At 55.6% G+C, this 20,759-nt stretch overlaps 1 protein-coding gene across 2 annotated transcripts in view; it reads left to right on the top strand.

Annotated features, from left to right (window-relative positions):
- Positions 1-20,759, top strand: part of DNHD1 (dynein heavy chain domain 1) — a 49,492-nt gene that overhangs the window by 22,172 nt on the left and 6,561 nt on the right. For both annotated transcript variants that reach the window (XM_053385301.1, XM_053385300.1), the window contains exons 21-35: positions 110-3,152; positions 3,373-3,517; positions 4,633-4,828; positions 4,908-5,196; positions 5,302-7,030; positions 7,121-7,329; positions 7,566-7,770; positions 12,613-12,715; positions 14,281-14,430; positions 14,588-14,770; positions 18,506-18,937; positions 19,052-19,493; positions 19,576-19,722; positions 19,826-20,011; positions 20,388-20,566. In XM_053385301.1, the coding sequence (XP_053241276.1) occupies positions 110-3,152; positions 3,373-3,517; positions 4,633-4,828; positions 4,908-5,196; positions 5,302-7,030; positions 7,121-7,329; positions 7,566-7,770; positions 12,613-12,715; positions 14,281-14,430; positions 14,588-14,770; positions 18,506-18,937; positions 19,052-19,493; positions 19,576-19,722; positions 19,826-20,011; positions 20,388-20,566 (7,638 nt within the window). The remainder of the gene's footprint in view (positions 1-109; positions 3,153-3,372; positions 3,518-4,632; positions 4,829-4,907; positions 5,197-5,301; positions 7,031-7,120; positions 7,330-7,565; positions 7,771-12,612; positions 12,716-14,280; positions 14,431-14,587; positions 14,771-18,505; positions 18,938-19,051; positions 19,494-19,575; positions 19,723-19,825; positions 20,012-20,387; positions 20,567-20,759) is intronic.

Below are 20,759 nucleotides of genomic sequence, written 5' to 3'. Positions count from 1 at the left end.
TTCGCCCCCGAGCCTCTTGGTTGCCTCTTCCCTTTGGGTGCCCCTGCACTGGTTTTCTGCCCGAAGCCCCTTGCTGCAGCCCAGTCTTCCCCCTTCCCCTTCCATGCAGGAGTCGCGGTTCCAGCGGGTGGACAGCCACTTCCGAGAGTTCATACAGGTGACCTGCAATGACCCGCTGGTGCTGTCCAGTGTGAGGCCCCCCTGTGGCTCCTGCCGCGAGAGCCGCTTTGTCGGGGGTGCCTTGCAAGAAGCCTTTGTGGACGGCTCCAGAGACCTGCAGGTCATCATCCGGGCCCTGGACTACGTGCTGGAGGGCACGCGCATGGGCTTTCCCCGCCTCTTCTTCCTCAGCAATGAGGAGCTGATCAGCCTGCTGGCCACAGCCTCTGAGCCAGCAGAGGCCTCAGTCTGGGCCCAGCGTTGTTTCCCCGGAGTGCGCCAGCTGGCGCTCATCGTGCCCTCCGCTACCCACAAGCGTGGCGCCTTGTCAGCCGAGCTGCCGGTGGTGCAGGTGACGGGCCTGGTTGGGGACCAGGAGGAGGAGCTGGAGCTGTGCAGCATAGTTTGCCTCAGCCGGAAGGCCACCCAGTGGCTCTGCGCCCTGGAGCAGCGCATGAAAGAGACCGTCTTTCAGCAGATGCAGCAGTGTGTGGCCCAGCGCCTGGCACTGCGGCCCCAGCTGGATGTGGCCTTCCAGCATCGCCCTGGCCCCACCGAGCTGCCCCTCCACATGGTGGTGGAGGGCTGGGCCACGCTGTGTCGCACCTTCCCCAACCAATGTGTGGTGCTAGCCGAGGAGGCCGTGTGGCGCGCCACCCTGGAGGAGGCCCTCTCAAATCACTGCTGCCAGCCAGAGCTGGAGCTCAAGCTAAACCTGAAGCTGGAAGCCCTGGCCCACTACGTCCGCAACTTCCGCAACCTGCGCCCCTGCCGGCCCGGCAGTGAGCAGCTGGGTCTGCTGCTGGAAGTGCTGATCACCCTGACGGTGCAGCAGCGCGACACCCTTGCGCGGCTGCTCAAGTGCCAGGTGAGCTCCCCGCAAGCCTTTGAGTGGGCCCGGCTCCTCAAGTACCACGTGGCCCTGAGTCCCGAGTGCGCCCAGAGGGCGGGGCTCCCTGCTGGCAGCCCCTGGGTGGGCAGCCCCCCTGGCTGCTGGGCAGAGGCCCTTGACCGCCGCTTCCGCTATGACTATGAGTACCTGGGGCCCTGCCTGCACCTCCTGGGGAGCCCCTCGCTGGACAAGACCTTCCTGGGGCTGCTCTTGGCGCTGGACGACTTCCGCTGTGGAGGCCTGCTGGGCCACCCGGACGTGGGCAAGTCCCACACGGTGCGGGGCCTGGCCGAGGCTCTGGGTCGCCAGCTGGTCACCCTGCACTGCACCCTGCAGATGTCGGTGGGCTGCCTCTCACGCTACCTTTGCGGGGCGGTGCATGCTGGCGCACTGCTGCTGCTGGAAGCGGCGGAGCGGTTGGAGGCAGCGGTGCTCTCGGCCTTCAGCCAGCGTTTGGTTGACCTGCAGCGGATGTGCCAGAGCCTGCAAGGGGGCCGTGGAGCCACAGCAGGGGTGTCCTCGGGTGGGGGCTCCCCCCATTCCAGCCAGAGCTCCCAGAGCTCCGAGAGCTCTGAGGGTGAGTTGCAGCCTGCCATCCCAGTGCTGGAGCTGGGCACCGATGAGGCCGAGCCCTACCAGCCCCGTGTCCTGGGCAACATCCTCTTTGGGGGGCGGCTGCTGCGGGTGCGGGAGACCTATGGCTGCGTCATCACCCTGGAGCGCCTCCCAGAGGCCCTGTGCCTGGCCATGCGCCCCCTGGCCATGCTGCCCCCTGACCTCACCCAGCTGGCAGAGGTCACCCTGCTGGCCGCTGGCTTCCGGGAGGCTACCCGTCTCGCAGAGAAGCTGAACCACTTTCTGCGCCTGGAGGGGGAGCTGAACCCGAAACCCCACCTGGGCTCTTGCAGCCTCGTCCGGGAGGTGGTCAGGGTGGCGGTCAGCATCCTGTTCAGCCGTCCAGCCGGGCAGGGCTCCCTGACGCTCAAGTCCCGGCCCTCAGGCAGGGCCGCATTCTTCCAGGGCCTGGAGGAGCAGCCGGCCATGGTCAAAGCGCTGTGCCTCTCCTCGCTGCTCAGCGGCCCGGAGTGCCCACGACTCCAGAACACGCAGGACTTGCTGCGCGAGGTCTTTCCGGGAGCCCCCCTGCAGGCTTTTGAGTCGCGGGTGCCCTACCGCCTCCAGAGTGCCTTGGTGGCCCAGCTGCACGAAGACAAGCTGCAGCCCGAGCAGGAGCTCCTGAGCATAGCCGGTCAGCTCTTCCAGGCCCTGCTGGGGGCCCCAGGCGTCCTTCTGCTGGGGCCTGCGGGGGGCGGCAAGACCACCATGTGGCGCACCCTGGCCAAGGCACTGAGCCGCCTGGCAGCCAGCGATGCTGCACCAGGGGCCCACATGGCTGAGGTCAGCCCCAGCAGCCTCTTCCAGCCGACCAGCACCGTCTGCCTGTGGCCGAACTGCCTGAGTGTAGCTGAGTTTGTGGGGAGCCTGGAGGGCAGCATATGGCAGGATGGGGTCCTCTCCCGGGTTCTGCAGAGAGCGGCCACCTCCACCCTGGCACACAGGACTGGTGAGGGGAGCTCCCAGGAGTGGCTGGTGCTGGATGGGGCAGCCTGTGCAGAGTGGCTGGAGCCCATCTCCTCCCTCTTCAGTGCCAGACCTTCCCTCAGTCTGCCAAATGGGCAGAAGCTGCAGATCCCCAAGAATGTCAAGTTCCTCTTTGAAATGCCCAGCACCTCCAACGTGCCCCCCTCCGTCTGCACCCACTACTCCCTGCTGTACTGCGGGGGGGCCAGCCTGTGGCGGGGGCTGCTGGCCTCGGGCCTGGCCCCTGTGTACCGCATGTACAGCCTGACCCAGGAGAGCCTGGCCATGCTGCGCAGCCTGGCCGAGGAGCTCTTCCCCGCGACGCTGGCCTTCCTGCGGGAGCACTGCTGCTCGGTGCTGCTCCCCCACACCCACCCCCAGGACCCCGTGGCCCAGGGCGTCCAGGAGACAACCACCTTCCTGAGGCTCCTCCTTGCCCTGCTGGAGCAACACCTGCGCCGGGACCGGGTCAAGCACCTGCCTCCTCCTCCTCCTCCTGCTGCCACTCAGGAGTCGACAGGTAAGTGACCCCCCCCCCCGGGGCACCTGGGGGCATGTTGAGACCCCAGGGTGTGGGGGAAGGAGCCTCTTCCTGCCAGGGCTGCATCCCATGCTGTGGGGCTATTCCCGTAGATCCCTATGCCCTTTGTGTGTTTAGTGGTGGAGAGGCTCCTTGCCCTGGCTCTGTTGAGCATGGAGCGTGGGGGGGAGCCCAGCTCACCCCAGCCCTTTCCCCACAGATGCCAAGGGCATCGTCTTGGACAGCCGCACTGCCTCCTTGTCCCGTAGTCTGGACGACACCGTCCCTGCCCACCACCACTTGCTGGCCCAGAGCATCTTTGTTTTTGCCTACATCTGGGGCTTCGGAGGCCACCTACACCCCAGGTACTCTGGACTCTTTGCACTCTTTGCCTCACAAGGTGGGGGGAAGACCTAAGGATGGCCCGTGGGGGCAGGGGAGAGCCAGGAAAGAAGGAGCCTTTGGAAATGCCAGTAAGTGTATGGAAGGAGATTGTCCTCTTGGTGCTGTAACCTTCCAATAGTTTGACATCACCCCCAAAGGCACACTCCTCCATAGTCTCCCGAGACGGACGGGCGCCAGCTGCCAACTAGCTGATGTTGTGTACTGAGGGGGCAGCACAGAGGCTGGAGAAATGCAAGTGAAGAAGAGACCTTGGGGGAGGGCAGGGGAGAGAACTGGAGGAGCAAAGACATCTCCGAAGCCAGCAAGGGGCATCCCAGCGTCATAGGGCAGGGCAAGTGAAGAGGTGAGTGGCACTGGAGGTCCCGCATGGAGGCAAGAGGGCTCTGTCTCTGCCCCAAAGCCCTCTCTCCTCATGCAGACCATCCCAAACTCTTCTTCAGCCCCTCCCCCCTTGTCTGGTGGTGTAGCGTGGGTTGCCAGTGCCCAGGGCCACTCGGAGGGGTGGGAGGGAAATGGATGGAGAACACGCACATTCAGCTGCCTCATGGGGCCACGTCACCCAGGAAATTACAGCTGCAAAGAAAAGAAGAGTTCTTCTGTTGTCTGGAGAGGTCGCTTCCTGGTTGAAATGTTTTGCCCCTAACATTTTTTTTCTGGGGCAACCACCCCTGGGGCCCCCCATGCTATGCCCCTGGCCCCAGGCAAGGCCCTGCGACGACAAGGAGGGCTCGGAGAGACCCACTTCAGACTTGGAACAAGACAACCCACGGAAAGCCAGCAGCCAAGATCCTCTCCTCTGCCCTCTGGACCTTGGGCTTTTCTCCCTTGTGGGCATCACAGTGGTGCAGCAGAGCTGCTTTCGGAAAGGCTGACTCTCCACAGGGGTCAGAACATCTTACTGTACATGCAGTACTGTACATGGGTCCCCTCCAACGCTACGATTTGATATGATTCTGTTATATTGGTGGTGCTGGACAGGCAGGGTGTGAGCCATGCCGGTGGGTGGAGCAGCATTTTGGTATTGCGGTCTTGGGGGCTTCAAAGAGTTCTTCCCCTGCCCTTTGTCTTCCTCCAGGCACTGGCCTCTCTTTGAGCACTTTGCCCGCCAGGCCCTGCACAGGAGCCAGTTCTCCATCAAGCTCCCCACTGGGCCTTCCGCCTTCGACCTCTGCCCCCTGGCAGCGGATGGCACCCTGGAATCCTTTAACGGGTCCTATCTATCCAACCGTGTCAAGGTCCTCCCAGTCACCTTCTCTGTCCTGCAGCCCCAGGTAGGGCCAGCCCCTTGGGAGGGGGGATCTCTGGCTGGGGAGCCCATGTGTGTTCTGCCATTCCTTCCTCCCTCCTCAGCATGAGCGGGCGCTCTTTGTGGTGGACCTGCTCCTGAGCAGCGAGCGTCCAGTCCTGCTGGTTGGGGAGCCGGGCTGCGGGAAGTCCTCCTTTGCAGAGATGCTGGTGCAACCGAACCACAGCTACCACCGGGTCTGCCTCACCCCTGCACTTAGACCAGCCCACCTGCGCCACCTGCTGCACAAGCGCTTCCTCAGCCTGGCGCGAGACAAGGGCAAGCCCGGGCGCGGGGCAGCTGCCAAGGGACGCTGCCTCTTCCTGGTGGAGGACCTGCACTTGGCCTTTGTGGGTGAGCCAAGGGGGCTGGGGAGGAGAACATCCTCTCCCTGCACTGTGGGGAGGCCGTGAGGGATTTTGCCACAGCTCTTATGGTCCTCCTCCTCCTCCTGTCCAGATTCAGCCCGGGGCTCGAGCCCTGTGGTGGAGTCCCTGCGCCAGGCTCTGAGCTACCAGCAGTTCTACCACGGAGAGACCCTGGAGGTGCAGCACTGCCCGGCCACCGGCTTCAACTGCTTTGGCACACTCTCCGTGCCCATGACAGGTGCCCTGCCCCTCTGCCCTCGCTTTGGCAGGCTCTTCAGCACTGTGGTGTTGCCGCTCATGACCAGATCCTCCCTGCTGGGCCTGTATGTGGAGCCTGTTCTGTGCTGGCTGGAGAAGTTCCCCCTGCTGACCCGGCAAAATGACTTGGCCTTGGCACTGGTCAGGGCCACCATCAATGCCTATGAGACGGCCAAGAGCTTGTTCCCGCCCTCTCCCGCCTGCTGCCTCTTCCACTTCTCGCTGCACGACATCCAGAAGGTGTTCAAGGGGCTGTTCCTGCTGCGGCCTCGCCCAGGCATCCACCTCAGCAGTCCCCTGGAGGAACAGAACTTCAAGCAGGCGTCCAGCCGGCGCACCTCTGGGGTGACCAAGATGACCATGGGGGCGGGCTATACTGCCCTCCTCAGCACCCGACTGGTCGTCCGCCTCTGGATACACGAGTGTCTGTGCGTCTTCTGTGACCCACTGCAGAGGGAGCAGCAGCGGGAGCTCTGCGAGCAGATGCTGATGGACGTCGCCATAACCGTCTTCTGTGCCAAGCACAATGTCATTCGGGTGGCGCAGAGGACCTGGTCCTCCAGCCCCCCCAGGGACCAGGACCACCACCCGCCCAGCAGAGCTGGCATTGCCTTCAACTTGCCCAGCAGGAGCTTCAGCAACAGCCTTGATGCAGAATGGGCAGCGGAGGAGGAGCCAGAAGAAGAGAAGCCCCTCTTCCCTTGGAGTGGTGAGGTGGGCTGCCCTGACCCCTGGGACCCAGTGGAGCAGGCAGCAGCGCTGGCCTTGGACCGCCCAGACCCTGGAGAAGGCCTGGCTGTTTTGGAGCTAGAGAGCGAGACCACAGAGGCGGAAACCGCAGAGGAAGCTGCAAGGAAGCAGACCCCTACCTCCCAGGGCCGGTCCCCACGTGACCGGCGCCGGGCATCCCCCAGCCGGCTTCACCTCCACAAGGCCAGGCGCCATGGCTCTCCCAAGAAGGAGAGCACCGGCCCCCTGCTGCCCTCCCACCTCCTGCTGCAGCCAGGTGAGGAGCTCCGGGACGTCGTCTTCAGCAAGGACCTGGGCCCCGACTCCTACAGCCCCAACACCCACAACCCTTACCAAGAGAAGCTCTGGAAGACCCTGGAGAAGCAGCTGAAGCCCTTGCTGCCCCCAAACTTCCTGCTGTGCTTGGAGGCGCTGAAGCACATAGTGCGCCTGAGCCGGCTCTTCTGCGGCCCTGACCGGCATGGGGCCATTGTCTCCTTTGCCCGCTGCACAGGGCGGAGGACCCTCGTGGCTCTGGCGGCTCGTGCCACCGCCTCGCTGCTCATGGAGATACCTGCCAAAGAGGATGAGGCAGGGGCCCTGGCCTTGCTGCGATTGGCCAGTTGGCAAGCAGGCATCATGGGCAAGCGAGTGCTGCTGCTGGTGCACGCCGGCATAAGCCTGGCCAACTTGCACCTGCTACTGGCCCTGATGGCCGAGGGCACGTGCCCTGGCCTCTACAGCCCAGAAGACACCATGGCTGTCATCCAGGCCCTGCTGCAGGAGAACCAGAACATCAAGCGGAGCATGCGAGAGGAGCTCATTCTGCAAAGGTGTGGGGCTGGGGCAGCCCTTGGCCCAGGGGGTTGGCAAGGGAGGACTTGGTTCAGGGCTCAGGTCCTGCCTTCTGGCTTTCCTTGCAGATTCTTCCAGTTTGTGCGTGCCAACCTGCATGTGGTGCTGCTGCTGGGGGGTGCTGGCTCCTTGGCACTGCCGCCCATCACAGCCACAGCCCTGGCCCAAGTGCTCAGCAGCCTGGAGGTCTATCAGCCATGGAGCCATGAGTCCTTGGTGGCAGTGGCCTCCAAGCACCTCATGTACCACCAGAAGACTTCAACCAAGCTCACTCGAGGTGGGTGCCACTGAAGCAGCAGCTGGGAGTGGGAGGAAGGGCACTCCCTCCTGTCCCTCCAGCAACAGCAAACAGCCCTGTGCCCACCATGCCGCCACCCCCACTCCCTGCTTGCTTGCCCACTTGTTCTCCACTCTCCTTGGTCTTGGTGATGGCAGCGTCCCAATCTCTCCCTCCATGATGGACACCCACCCCAAGCTCTGACCTGGGCAGATATGTCCGTTCTCTGTTGTTAGGGCTGACGTCGGTACATGAGCTCAAGGACTTGATGCATAGCACGGCCAAGGCTGCCTCCCAGATCCATTGCTGTACCATGGCATACATGACTTCCCTGGCTGCCCACCTCCCCCTCATCAGCCCCAAGACTTTCCTGGACTTCCTTGACACCTTCCTACTGCTGTTGAGCAGTCTGCAGGAGAAGAATACCAAGCAGCTGGATCGGTAAGTGTGGCTCTTCCACTCAGCTCGGAAGGTGGGCGCAGCAGTGACACCAGCAAGGCCTCTGGGTCCAGCCACGTTGCTGCCTTGGGGTGGGGCCAGGAGCTTGGCTGTGGCATTCTGGAGCAGCTCAAGCAGGTGGCATTTGGAGGTCCTGTTATGGGGGCTCCAGCCCTGCTCAGTCACTACTGGAAAGCAATGTGTTTCTTGGCTTACACTGGGAGTTTGTTTCTTGCTTCTGGGGCTGTGGAGTCCCACAAGGGTCCGTTCTGTCTGCTGTACCTTTTAACGTCTACATCAAACCACTGAGAGCCATCATCAAGGGATTTGGACGCCATAAGTTTTCTGGTGACAGGAATCTGCCTTTCCACTGACCCCAAGAGTGATTCGGTCCTGGGGACCTGCTGTTGTCCCTCTAGTCCAAATGCTCAGTGTGATATTGAGATGAAGAAATGCTACTCTGGCTGCATGAACAGAGGTTTAGTGTTCAGATCAAGGCAAGTCATAGTGCTATTCTATTCTGCCTTGGTCAGACCACACCTGGAATACTGGGTCCAATTCTGGGTGCCACAATTTAAGGATATTTATTGACAAGCTGGAACGTGTGCAGAGGAGCACAACCAAGATGATCAAGGGTCTATAAATCAGGCTTTATGAGGAACGGTTAATAATAATAAAAAAATTTATTTATACCCCGCCCTCCCCGGCCAGAACCAGGCTCAGGGCGGCTAACACCAATAAAATTACAATAAAACATAATAGGAAAGGGGGAAAAACTGCTAATTAAAATACAGGTTAAAATACAATTTAAAATGCAGTCTCATTTTAGTAGTAGCCCATAAATCAAAACCATACGGGGAGGGAAACATAAGGGTCAGACTGAGTCCAAACCAAAAGCCAGGCGGAACAGCTCTGTCTTGCAGGCCCTGTGGAAAGATATCAAGTCCCACAGGGCCCTGGTCTCTTGGGACAGAGCGTTCCACCAAGTCAGGGGCAGTACTGAAAAGGCCCTGGCCCTAGTTGAGACCAATCTAATCACCTTGCGACCTAGGACCTCCAAAGTGTTGTTATTTGTGGACCTTAAGGTCCTCCGTGGGGCATACCAGGAGAGGCGGTCCCATAGGTATGTGGGTCCTAGGTCGCATAGGGCTTGAAAGATCAAAATCAGCACCTTAAACCTGACCCTGTACTCCACTGGGAGCCAGTGCAGCTGGTAAAGCACTGGATGAATGTGATCCTGTGGCAAGGCCCTGTAAAGAGCCTCGCCGTGGCATTCTGTAGTTGAGAGATTTTGGTATGTTTAGTCTGAAAAAAGAGGAGACTGGGAGAGATATGATAGCCATCTTCAAATATCTCAAGGGCTATCACATGGAAGAGGGAACAAGCTTGTTTTCTCCTGCTCTGGAGGGCAGGACTGGAACCAATGGCCTCAAGTGATGAGAAAGGAGATTCCGACTAAACATCAGAAATAACTTCCTGACAGAACTGTGTGGAATGGACTCCCTTGGGAGGTGGTAGACTCTCTCTTACTTCCTCCATTTCTTCCCCTTCTATTTGCCAGGAGGTGATGGGACCAGCGGCCATGATCTTAGTTTTTTTTGATGTTGAGCCTCAGACCATATTTTGCGCTCTCCTCTTTCACCCTCGGGACGCAGGTGGCGCTGTGGGTAAAACCTCAGCACCTAGGACTTGCCGATCCTATGGTCGGCGGTTCGAATCCCCGCGGTGGGGTGAGCTCCCGTCGTTTGGTCCCAGCTCCTGCCCACCTAGCAGTTCGAAAGCACCCTTAAGTGCAAGTAGATAAATAGGTACCGCTTTATAGCGGGAAGGTAAACGGCGTTTCCGTGTGCTGCACTGGTGCTGGCTCGCCAGAGCAGCTTCGTCACGTTAGCCACGTGACCCGGAAGTGTCTGCGGACAACGCTGGCTCCCGGCCTCTAGAGTGAGATGAGCGCACAACCCTAGAGTCTGTCAAGACTGGCCCGTATGGGCAGGGGTACCTTTACCTTTACCTTTTACCTTTCACCCTCATTAAGAGGTTCTTTAATTCCTCCTCACTTTCTGCCATCCAAGTTGTGTCATCTGCATATCTGAAGTTGTTGATATTTCTTCCGGCAATCTTAATTCTGGCTTGGGATTCATCCAGTCCAGCCTTTCGCATGATGAATTCTGCATATAAGTTAAATAAGCAGGGAGACAATATGCAGCCTTGCCGTACTCCTTTCCCCATTTTGAACCAATCAGTTGTTCCATATCCAGTTCTAACTGTAGCTTCTTGTCCCACATAGAGATTTCTCAGGAGACAGATGAGGTGATCAGGCGCTCCCATTTCTTTAAGAACTTGCCATAGTTTGCTGTGGTCGACACAGTCAAAGGCTTTTGCATAGTCAATGAAGCAGAAGTAGATGTCTTTCTGGAACTCTCTAGCTTTCTCCATAATCCAGCGCATGTTTGCAATTTGGTCTCTGGTTCCTCTGCCTCTTCTAAATCCAGCTTGCACTTCTGGGAGTTCTCGGTCCACATACTGCTTGAGCCTTCCTTGTAGAATTTTAAGCATAACCTTGCTAGCGTGTGAAATGAGTGCAATTGTGCGGTAGTTGGAGCATTCTTTGGCACTGCCCTTCTTTGGGATTGGGATGTAGACTGATCTTCTCCAATCCTCTGGCCACTGCTGAGTTTTCCAAACTTGCTGGCATATTGAGTGTAGCAGCATATTGAGTGCACAATACACTCAATATGCTGCAAGAATATTGTACGCTAAGATGTGGAAAGAGAAAGCTGTCCCGACAAAGAACTAATGGCTACTTAAACTAATAGAACATATCCAACTAGCAAGCATGAGGGCCAAGAGAAGAAATATAGAAGGAAAGATAGTAACAAGCGTGGGAACAATTTGAGGGATATTTAAAACAATGTGATTTCAAGATAAATTTACCAGCAGTGATTAATATGTGAGCAGCAGCAAACAAAAGTAAGGGTTATGAATAGAAGGAGAAAAGAGTAGATCAGGGGTTTTCAGCCCATGTGCCATGGCACCCTGGGTGCCCTGAATGATGGTTGGGGTGCTGTGGGCAACCCTGGCCTCTGCCCCTCTTTCCTTCCCTTCCTCTTCTGATGCAGCCTCACATCTCTGCCTCCCAAAGGCTTGCATGGCTACAGGTGAATGGTGTCCCTGGGGTTGGTCAGGGGATGCTGGTTGCCAGGAACTGAAGTGGGTGAAGGAGCCCAGCCCGCCAGCCCATGTTGTTGAGAATGGACAGACAAGGGGGAGGCCAGCCAGGCAGGCTGTTATATACTGAGTTGAATAGGATTCAGAATGCAGCAGTCTGATTGGTCCTAGGAACAATGCAGCAGTATGATTGGTCTGCAGGGGCCACCCAATCCAGCTCCAGGTGGAAGTGAATCCACAACCTGATTGGCCTACAGGAGAATCCCGGAATTAGCCAATCACATGCAGCCCATTGAGTAAATAATGTATATAAAGCAGATATTTTAGGGGAACTTGCATTCCTCCTCACCACTATGAACTGAATAAAGAGCATGAAATCCACTCTCGACTCCCAGTATATTTCACATGCGCTGCGCTGGCCTTTCTTGTGTTTTCCGCTGCCACTGCTGCCTCCCAAGGTACGGTGCTGGCCTCCCGTTCAGCTTTGGCCACTAGGGCCCTTGTGGGGCAGTGTGAGGAAGCACCTCTCTTTGGGTTGTGGGGGGTGGCTCAGAGACCAGGGGCTGAGGGAACACTCCACAAGGGAGGGGGTTCCAAAAGGGTGAGAGGCTGCCAGCTCTGCAGGCAAGGGGGGGGCCACAACTGGGCTCCTGAGCCCCACCGGGGGGCCTCAGAAAGAAGGGAGTTGGTCAAGGGAGCTGTGGACCCAAGAAGGGTGAAAACCTTTGGAGTAGATAATAAATGGAGGTATAACAAACATAAGAATGTGTAAGAGGGCATCAAGGAAAGATAGGTTGGAAAGTCCATACAGGATTTGATAGGATGTAAATATGAATGTGCAGTGGTACCTTGGGTTACATACGCTTCAGGTTACATACGCTTCAGGTTACAGACTCTGCTAACCCAGAAATAGTGCTTCAGGTTAAGAACTTTGCTTCAGGATGAGAACAGAAATCGTGCTCCAGCGGCGCAGCAGCAGCAGGAGGCCCCATTAGCTAAAGTGGTGCTTCAGGTTAAGAACAGAGGGGTGGTGGATGGTGATGGGAAAAGGAATTATCTGTGGGATTGAGTGTAGGTATGTTGTAGGTATGTAGGAATGTTGTATGAAATGTATGTTTGTATGCTTGTATATTTGTAATATATGTGTATTAATGTTGAATTATTTTAACAATAAGAACTTTAAAACATTTTAAAAAAGAACAGTTTCAGGTTAAGTGCGGACCTCCGGAATGAATTAAGTACTTAACCCGAGGTACCACTGTATGGTGTATATTGAAAAATACATTAATAAATAAAAAGGGCCAGGAAGGGTGATGGAGAAGGTCCATCCGTTAGTATTTTGCAGGACTTTGATTCACAGGATAGGTGAGTTTACCTGAAAGACCTTTGTTCATGGATGCAGGAGGGATGTAGAGGAGCCCTTGAAGGGAAGCAAGAGTTGCCTTCTGACAATCAGCCAAGAACTAAGGATTGCATCCTCACCCCATTGAGAGGAACTTAAGTAGCCCCCCAAGTTGCATTCTCTGTAGGCATCCCTGGTTCAGAGGGCGTCACGTATCTGTCTTAGGCATCCTATGAAGGGACTTCAGGCAACCAGATTAACTGACAGACCTGGGTGGGTGTTGGACCCCCGAGTCCTGTGCCCCAGACCCCCTCTGTGTGCCTCCTCACCTGCAGGATGAAGATGGCCCTGCACAAGATGGGAGAAGTGAGCAAGAAGCAGCAGGAGCACACACGGGACGTGCGCTTCCTGCAGCAGAAGCTGGTGAAGATCAAGGAGGTGAGTGAGGCCGGCCAGTCCTGTTCCACTCAGTTGCTGCCAGCTGGCTTGAAACTCTCAGCTCCCAGCTGGCTTGACATTTATAAAGCACCTGGAACTCACTGGGCGCCATATTCAAGTGAAGGACCTGGTTCAAAAGGCTTAAGAGCTGCTCCTCCAAAGCAGCTGAAGCCCATTTTGCCCCAGCAGCAGAGCAAGACAAGGCGTCTGCTGAGGGCTGCCTTTCCCCACCAGCTGTTTCCTGCTTGTCAGGGGGTTGGACTCGATGGCCCTTGTGGTCTCTTCCAACTCTATGATTCTATGATTCTATGGACAAACCATAGAGGCAAACCTGGCTCACAGCATGTTGGGTGTTTTGAATCTTGGGGAGACAGAGGCTGTCTGGGAAGGTGGTTTCCATGCCCAGGAGACAGATCAGTTGCCTGTTCTGGGCAGGGCTGCCCTCTCTCTGAAAGAGCAGACACATAGCTTGGGGTACTCCTGGGTACATTTTTCAGTAGAGGCTCCAGCAACTGGCTAGGAATGCCTCTGACCAGCTAGCTGCAGCCAAATCTGGATGATCCAACCACCGCAGCCCACACGCTGGACTACTGCAATGAGGTGTTGCCTGTGAGCTTGGTCCAGAAGCTCCAGCTAGCACTGAAGGTCACATCCTGGCTGCTGACAGGGGCATCTGCACGTGGGTCAGTTTGAAGGGTCCTGTGTTAATATATGAAGCCCTTGACAACTCGAGGAGCCCTTGGGTCCCAGCTCCATGGCAGGTCACCTGGAGGAGTGCTGCTGGTTGTCTGCTTCTTGCAGGGGCCAAACTGGCCTCCCTGAGGAGTCGGGCATTCAGCTGAGGAGCCCTCTTCCAGCAGAGACGCGGGAGGCACCCTGGCTTTGGATTTCCAAGTGTCCCTTGAAGACTTCTTTTATGCAGACTATCCTATGCAACTGCTTGAATTTGATTGGCTAGTGACTTTGATGTTAATTTATATTTTATGGTATGAATTGGTGGTATATAAGTATCTAAATATATAAAAGCAAGGTGGGTCCCACAAAGCAAATCCTTTAGCTGACAAAGGCCAGAGTCGAGAGGTGTGTCTTCCCGCGAGGATGGCCGTGGTCTCTCTGGTGTCAGAGGGCCCAGAATCCAAGTTGTGGTGGATCATTTCTTAGGTATTTATCCCTCCCCGCTTCCTTTCAAAGGAGCCCAGGACAGCAAACAATAGCAAAACAATCAAAAGCAATACACAGATTTTTAAAACAGTGAATTTTCCTCAGTGCTAGGCTGAACAGGGATATTTTAAACTCCCACTTCTATGTTAGTTCTAACTGAGGCAGATGCACCTCATCAGAGAAGGCTGCCCCCTGCTATGTGTGAGAGAGGCTCTTGGGCACCCATCGTGCCAGTGCGCTTCCCACAAGGAGCACCAGAGCCGGCCACTGTGAGAACTGGTCACTGGGCTGGATGTGGCCTGAGCCAGCGGCAGCCAGGTGTCCTGGAGATACTGCTGCGGTTTAGGGGGTTGGTGGCTTTAGGGTGGTCACCTTTCACCCCACCCATCCTCCTTGCCTTGCAGCAAGTGATCTGCAGTCAGCGGGAGGTGGAGCGGGAGCAGGAGGTGCTGAAGCAGCAGGAGAAGGAGTGTGAGCTGTATGAAGCGCGTATCGATGCTCTTACCAAGGAGCGGGATGCTCTGGAGAAGGGGAGGGAGCTGGCCATGAGGAAGGTATGGGGGCAGGTGGGGGGGAGGAAGGTCTTGCTCAGTCACCAGGCCCTCCTGCAGCTGCCATCTGGAGGGCAGGTGTGGCAGAGGGGGCAGGTGAGGAGAGCCCGGCCTGAAGGCCCTTGCCCGCCTCATCCCAGAGTGACCCTTCTCTTCTCAGGTGAACAAGGACTACAAGGAGGCCCTGGCCATGCTGCGGGTGCAGGACATTGAGGAGCTGCGCAGCTATCGCCAGCCGCCAGAGACTGTGGTCATGGTGACGGACATCCTCTGCCTGATATTTGAGCAGGAGCCGGGCTGGGAGAATGCAAAGCTGCTCCTCAACAGGGACAACTTCTATGAGGTGAGGCCCAGAGCCCTTCCTGTGGCTCCTGTGCTCTTGGGGCTGGCCCAGCAGCCAGAGCCTCAAGGCCCCGCTTCCCCTCTGGACCGGCCCGCCTGGGGAGAGAGAGACCCTAGCCTAGACCAAGAGGCTGTTCCAGCTGCGCCAAGTCCTTGACAAAGGGAGGGGCAAAAGCAGCCTGTTTGCTCCTGGGAGGGGGTGGGGAGGCATGGCTAGCGAAACAGCAAATGTGGATTTGATTAGCATGGAACTACCAGACTTCCGGGTTAGCGCCATCGGTAATGGCGGAATTCCTCTGACTAAGAGGAATTTACTCCGTGAAAACCGGGTCTAGCCATCACGGCGAAGGCGGAGACCCTTCAGAAATCACAGGCGGGTGAAGCCTGTGAACGTGGGATTCGACAGGCACCTTTTGCGCCTCCCCTACTCGCGGGGAAACCCGTTTTCGGGGCTCCGGAGCGAAGTGGGGTGAGCAGCGCGGTGCTGTGAACCGACTGCTTTTTCCACGGAGTGAAGCCGCACAGCCGTTGCCGGAGAGCACTAACTTTTTCCTGTCGACAATTGGACTCTAAAAGATACTGCCTATGAGTAGAACAAATTGGAAACTTTTAAAAGAAGAAAGATTCAATTCAGAATTGTAGCGGGGAGGCATAAACAGGAAGTCCGCCTTCCGCTTTTGTAAATAGAACAAAGCAAAGAGGCTGCAAGCTAGAGTCTTGGAAAGCCGATTGGAAAGGATTAATTTCAACCTCAAAAAATAGTAAATCCCCCCTCTGGGAAGCAGGAGGGGGGGGGAGTTTTGGACTATATATACCTGCGAGAGAGAGGGAAGGAAGCTAAAATTCCACTGCTCAGAACCTGGGAACGGGCTGCAAATAGGACAATAAGGCTGCCGTATCTGAAATGCGCTCTGACTGCTAGCTGTCAAAGAGAGATACATTGTTTTTAACTGTTTCTAACTGTCCCCCTCTGACTTTAAAAGGGAGAAAAAAGTACCTGAAAATCGAAACTAAATTTCCTGCTTGAGTTATGTTTTAAAAGGAGTTATTTTGGATCAATACAAGTACGGATTGTAACTGTTTCCCCCTAGAGGAAGTTTCTGAAACTGTTATAAGAGCTGGATCAGGGGAATTTTCCACTAGAAAGATAAAACTGCCTGACTGTGGGATTGACCTTGGACTTTCTGAGTGTTATGGCAGATGGGAAAGAAAAAGTAGATTCGTCACTCCCAGAAAAAACAACAAGATCTGGGAAGTCTTGGCAGCGAAGAGCGTCAGCATCTGGTCCTTCTGCCTCACCTGCAGCTGTACCAACACAACCCAAACCAAGAGGAATGTCATCAGAAGAAGCTTTAGCGATTGCATTAGGTAAGATAAATGAATCTTTTGGAAAAACTTAGCAGGAAGGTAGATGCGACAAATGTAAAAGTGGATGTGTCAAATGCGAAGGTGGACGCTGCAAATACCAAAATTGATATAAATACAGAAAGTATAAATAGTTTGGGACAAAAGGTGAATACCAACATAGAAGCCATACAGAAATTGATACAGGAATGTGCTTCGACCCGTCAGATTGCAGAGGAAGCTAAGGAAAAGGTTGCTGCTGTGGAAGTCAAGGTAACTCACTTGGAAACAAAGAGAGTCCCAGATATATGGGTTGGCACTTTCAGAAGACCTTGGGAATATTGCAGTCAAGAGTGGAAATATTCAAAGATATCCCGAAATACCTTTTGGACCTTAGGTCCAGTTATGGAGATTTGGTTGCTCTGCTGAGAAGGAATAGAATTGGTGTTAAAGAAGGATAGAACTTTCTTTATGTATGCTACAACAGCAGCAAGAATACTTATTGCAAAGTACTGGAAGACACAAGATCTACCCACCTGGGAAGAATGGCAGATGAAGGTATGGACTACATGGAACTGGTGGAAATGACTGGCAGAATCTGAGACCAGGGAGAAGAGTCGGTGGAGGAAGATTGGAAGAAATTTAAAGACTTATCTACAGAAACATTGTAAAATTAATGAATGTTAGAAGGATGTTGGAATGATGTTATGTGGCTTTAGCAGAAATGATACAAAGGATTTGGGAAAAACTGACTGTTAATTGGTGAAAGGAGGGAAAGTAAAGTTACATTATACTAAGATAAATTACAGGACTAAAATTTGAAAAGATGGAAAGGATTTGCTGAAATAGATAATCGAACTAGAATACAAAAAAGGGAGGTGTGAGGAGGTCAAGGAAATAAGCTAATGAAAGATAAGTAATGGGAAGATTTGTTGTATTTTTCTTTGGTTTTTTTTTTTTGTTTAATGGATTTTCTTTTTCTTTTTTTTCTTTTTTTGTATCTCATCCCTTTTTCTTTATTTATTGCGATGTGTTGTATTGTTTTTTGTTTAAAATTATGTTTTTTAACTTTTTGTAACCCTTAAAACTTTAATAAATATTATTTTAAAAAAAACCTGAAACCATCAGCTGCAGTAAGAGAGCAGGAAAGTGAGCACAACAGAGATACTGCAAACACATCATTGCAGTCCTCTCGAAGCATGGGAAATATCCTTAAGGAATAAAACATTATACTGTATATATAAAATTATCCCTCAAGGGTTGTAGAAAAAGTGGAGCTTGCCTTTTGCTCCTCCAAGGGACTCTGGAGTCCCCTCAAGCCATGATCAACTAGAGGAGAGTGGATGGAGGCAGGATCCAGTGAAAGCAAGGCAGATCTTTCTTCCCCCTCCTCTGCAAGAAAATGAGAGAGACCAAGAACAATTCTGACTGTATTTTGGATATATCTGTTAGGTTCAGTCACTTCTGTTGAACCATTTTTGTCTTTAATTTCTTTTCTTTCTGTTGCTTTCTGATACATACTGGTTGTTAACAGTAAATGCTTACACATCTCTGGTTAGTAATTCCTTCTTTGCATGGTATTTGCTATATTTCTTTTGATGAGTTTAATATCTATGGTTTGGTTTTCAAGGAGGGCTGCACCCAAGAACAGAGAAGGCCACGGGAGCTGAGAGTCTAGCTGAGAGTATATAGATTGGGCTCATCCGGTCAACATTATGCACTTAAAGCTCCAAAAAGCTTTTGATATAGTCCCTCATCATAGACTCCAGAGTCAACTTAGCAGTCAAGGAGTAAGAGGAGAAGTCCTCTTGTGACTATGGAATTGGTTAAATCACAGGAAGCAAAGAGTAAGAATAGATGGTCTGTTCTCTGAACAAACACATGTGTAATGTGGAGTGCCCCAAGGATCAGGATCGGGACACGAGCTTTTTAACTTGCACACAAACGACTCAGAGTTAGAGCTCAGCAGTGCGGTGGCCAAGTCTGCGGACAATACTAAACTGTTCAGAGTTGTTAAAACAAGTAGAGACTGTGAAGAGCTCCAGACTGGGTGAATGGGAGGGGAAATGGCAAAAAAACTCATTTCTGCACAGGCCTGGGCACCTCTGGAGTGGCTCCCATGCTCTATGACCAAAGGGGCAGGGAAGCCAGGCAGAGGAGAGGCCATGTGCAGGAGCTGGCGAGGTGGACAGGCTGGAAGACCCCCTCAGTCCCCTGGGTGCTTCTGGAACTGCTGGAGAAGGTGCTCCCCTTTGGCCCATCTTCATGGTAAGCAACCGGTTGTTTTAGCTTGGGGCATTTTAATACAAGCAGCATAGTGTTTCTTGCACCTCATTCCTTGGTGAAAAAGCCAGGCCAGGGTCCCATTCCCTCCCTCTGCTTCCCCCTCCAGGATCTTGTCTTCTACCCCAAGGACAGCCTCACCACAGAGCTCTTTGAGGCCCTGGGCCGGGCTGTGACTCACGAGCGCATCTCTGAGAACAGCATATCCAGCGCCAGCCAGGCTGCTGCCGCCCTCTTCCAGTGGATCTCGGCCACCTACTGGTACCACTGGGCCCTGCTCGACTGGCAGCCGACCATCGCACGGCTAAAGTACTGCGACGCCCAGATCAACGCAGAGAAGGTGGAGCTGGGTGACCGGCGCGTGCACTCGGAATACCTGAGAGATGCCACCCAGCTGCGCATCAAGGAGCTGAAGCAGAAGCAGGAGCGCCAGGAGAAGCTGATGCACCAGCTCACCCACTCCCTGCAGGCCAAAGAGGAGGCCACCACCGTCGAGAGCTCCGTGGCCGAGCACATGGCCAGCTGGACAACTGTCACAAGGGTAAGAGGGGCGGGCGGCTGTCCACCCATGTCCCTGTCCCCCCCTGGTGCCCTGCGAGGCGAGGGTGCCGTTCTCCCAGACTCAGCCCTCTGGCGCCTCTGCTTTCCTTCCTAGAACCTGGAATCCCAGCGCACTACTGTCTATGGCGATGCCCTCCTCTCCGCAGCCAGCCTCTCCTACCTGGGCCCATTCCCTCCGCAGCGGCGGGAGGAGCTGCTGGAGAAGTGGCAGGCGGTGTGTGCCGGGGCCTGGGGCCCCCTCGGGCCGGACGACGTGAGGCGGCTCCTGCAGAAGGAGCTGCCCTGCCCTGGCCCAGCCTCCCACAGCGATCTGCTGCTGGCTGTGCAACAGCCCCTGCATCTGGCGTCCCTGCTCAGCTCTCCTCCAGAGCAGCGGCTCTGGGATCGAGTCCACAAGCCCAAGGTCCCCAGCAGCCGCCTGGTCGGCATGATCCTGCTCTCCAGCACCCACACGCAGGCTCACCGCTGGCCTCTGCTGGTGGACCCCGACAAGCAGGCCTCTCTCTGGCTGCTGACATCCAGAGCTATGGAAGAGGGTGAGTGGGGTGTGCGGGGGGGGGGGGTGTCAGGCACATGGCCTTGCCTGCGGGCAGCTTCTCATCCAACCCCTCTTTACAGCGGATTCTCAGGTCTATGCCATCTCTGACCTGGTGCCAGACATGGTGGAGCAGGGCAGCTCCATAGAGATCGCGGAAGACAACCTGGAGGTCCTGTCGCTCACAGACCCAGACCTGGAGCAGAACCTCTGCAAAGCAGCCAGCCTTGGTGAGCAGAGGAAGGTGGTGCCCCCTGGGAGGGCGCAGTTCTCTTTCTCCAGCGCCTCCGGGAGCTCAGGCAAATGTGCTGCTTGGCTCCCACCTCCTCACAGGCACCCCTGTGCTGCTGACGGACTTTGAAAAGAACGTCCCCTGGTGCCCAGTCCTTGAGGAGCTGATGCAGAAGGAATCGTTTGGCGGTGCCCTCCACTCAAAGTCAATGGAGGACCTGGCGCAGGTGCCCCCCTGCTTCTGCCTCTACCTGTGCACTGAGCTGCCTCTGGAGGCTTTGGCTGCAGGTAAGGGAGGTGCCCAAGTGCCCTCCTGGCTCTCATCTGTGGAATCCCTCCCCAGGGAGCTGAGGTGGGTGGAGGCGGCTCAGCCACTCGCTGCTCACCCTGAGAGCCATCTTCAGCTCCCCTCTCAGAGAGGGTGAGAGGCTTTGGAAACTTCCAGTTGCTGCGGGTGGAAGCAAAGCTAGAGTCAGCAGATCTCTCGCCCAGCATTGGAAGCTGCACTGTCAAAGCACGGCAGCAACCTCCTTGGGTTCCCCAAAGTGTGGGGGACAAGAGCCAAAGGTGCCTCCACCCCGCAGCCAGCCATCGGCGGAGAGTGGCAGGCAGGCGGGTGACTGGGACGGCTGGGCCCTGCCTCCCGCCTGGCTCCTCTTTGCAGAGGTGGACCACGAGCTGCTCAAGAGCCTGAACGTGATTGACCTCAGCCTCAGCCAGGAGGCGCTGGAGGAGCTGCTGCTGGTGGAGGTCCTGCGGACCGAGCGGAAGGAGATCCTGAAGAACCAGCAGGCCTTGCAGTTTGGGATCCTGCAGCTGGAGGGGAAGCTGGAGGCCACGGAGGTGAGGCAGGGGCTCCTGTGGCTTGGCGTGGGGCGGTGGGGTGGCTGTGGAGAGGCCGCTCAGCCCAGCCCCGTGGCCGTTCCCCACAGGAGGAGCTGGAGGCAGGGGCTCCTGTGGCTTGGCGTGGGGAGGTGGGGCGGCCGTGGAGAGGCCGCTCAGCCCAGCCCCGTGGCCGTTCCCCACAGGAGGAGCT

The sequence above is a fragment of the Podarcis raffonei genome, chromosome 4 (assembly GCF_027172205.1).
Source record: "Podarcis raffonei isolate rPodRaf1 chromosome 4, rPodRaf1.pri, whole genome shotgun sequence".
In the NCBI taxonomy this organism is placed as follows: domain Eukaryota; kingdom Metazoa; phylum Chordata; class Lepidosauria; order Squamata; family Lacertidae; genus Podarcis; species Podarcis raffonei.
This window is presented reverse-complemented; position numbering and strand designations above follow the sequence as displayed.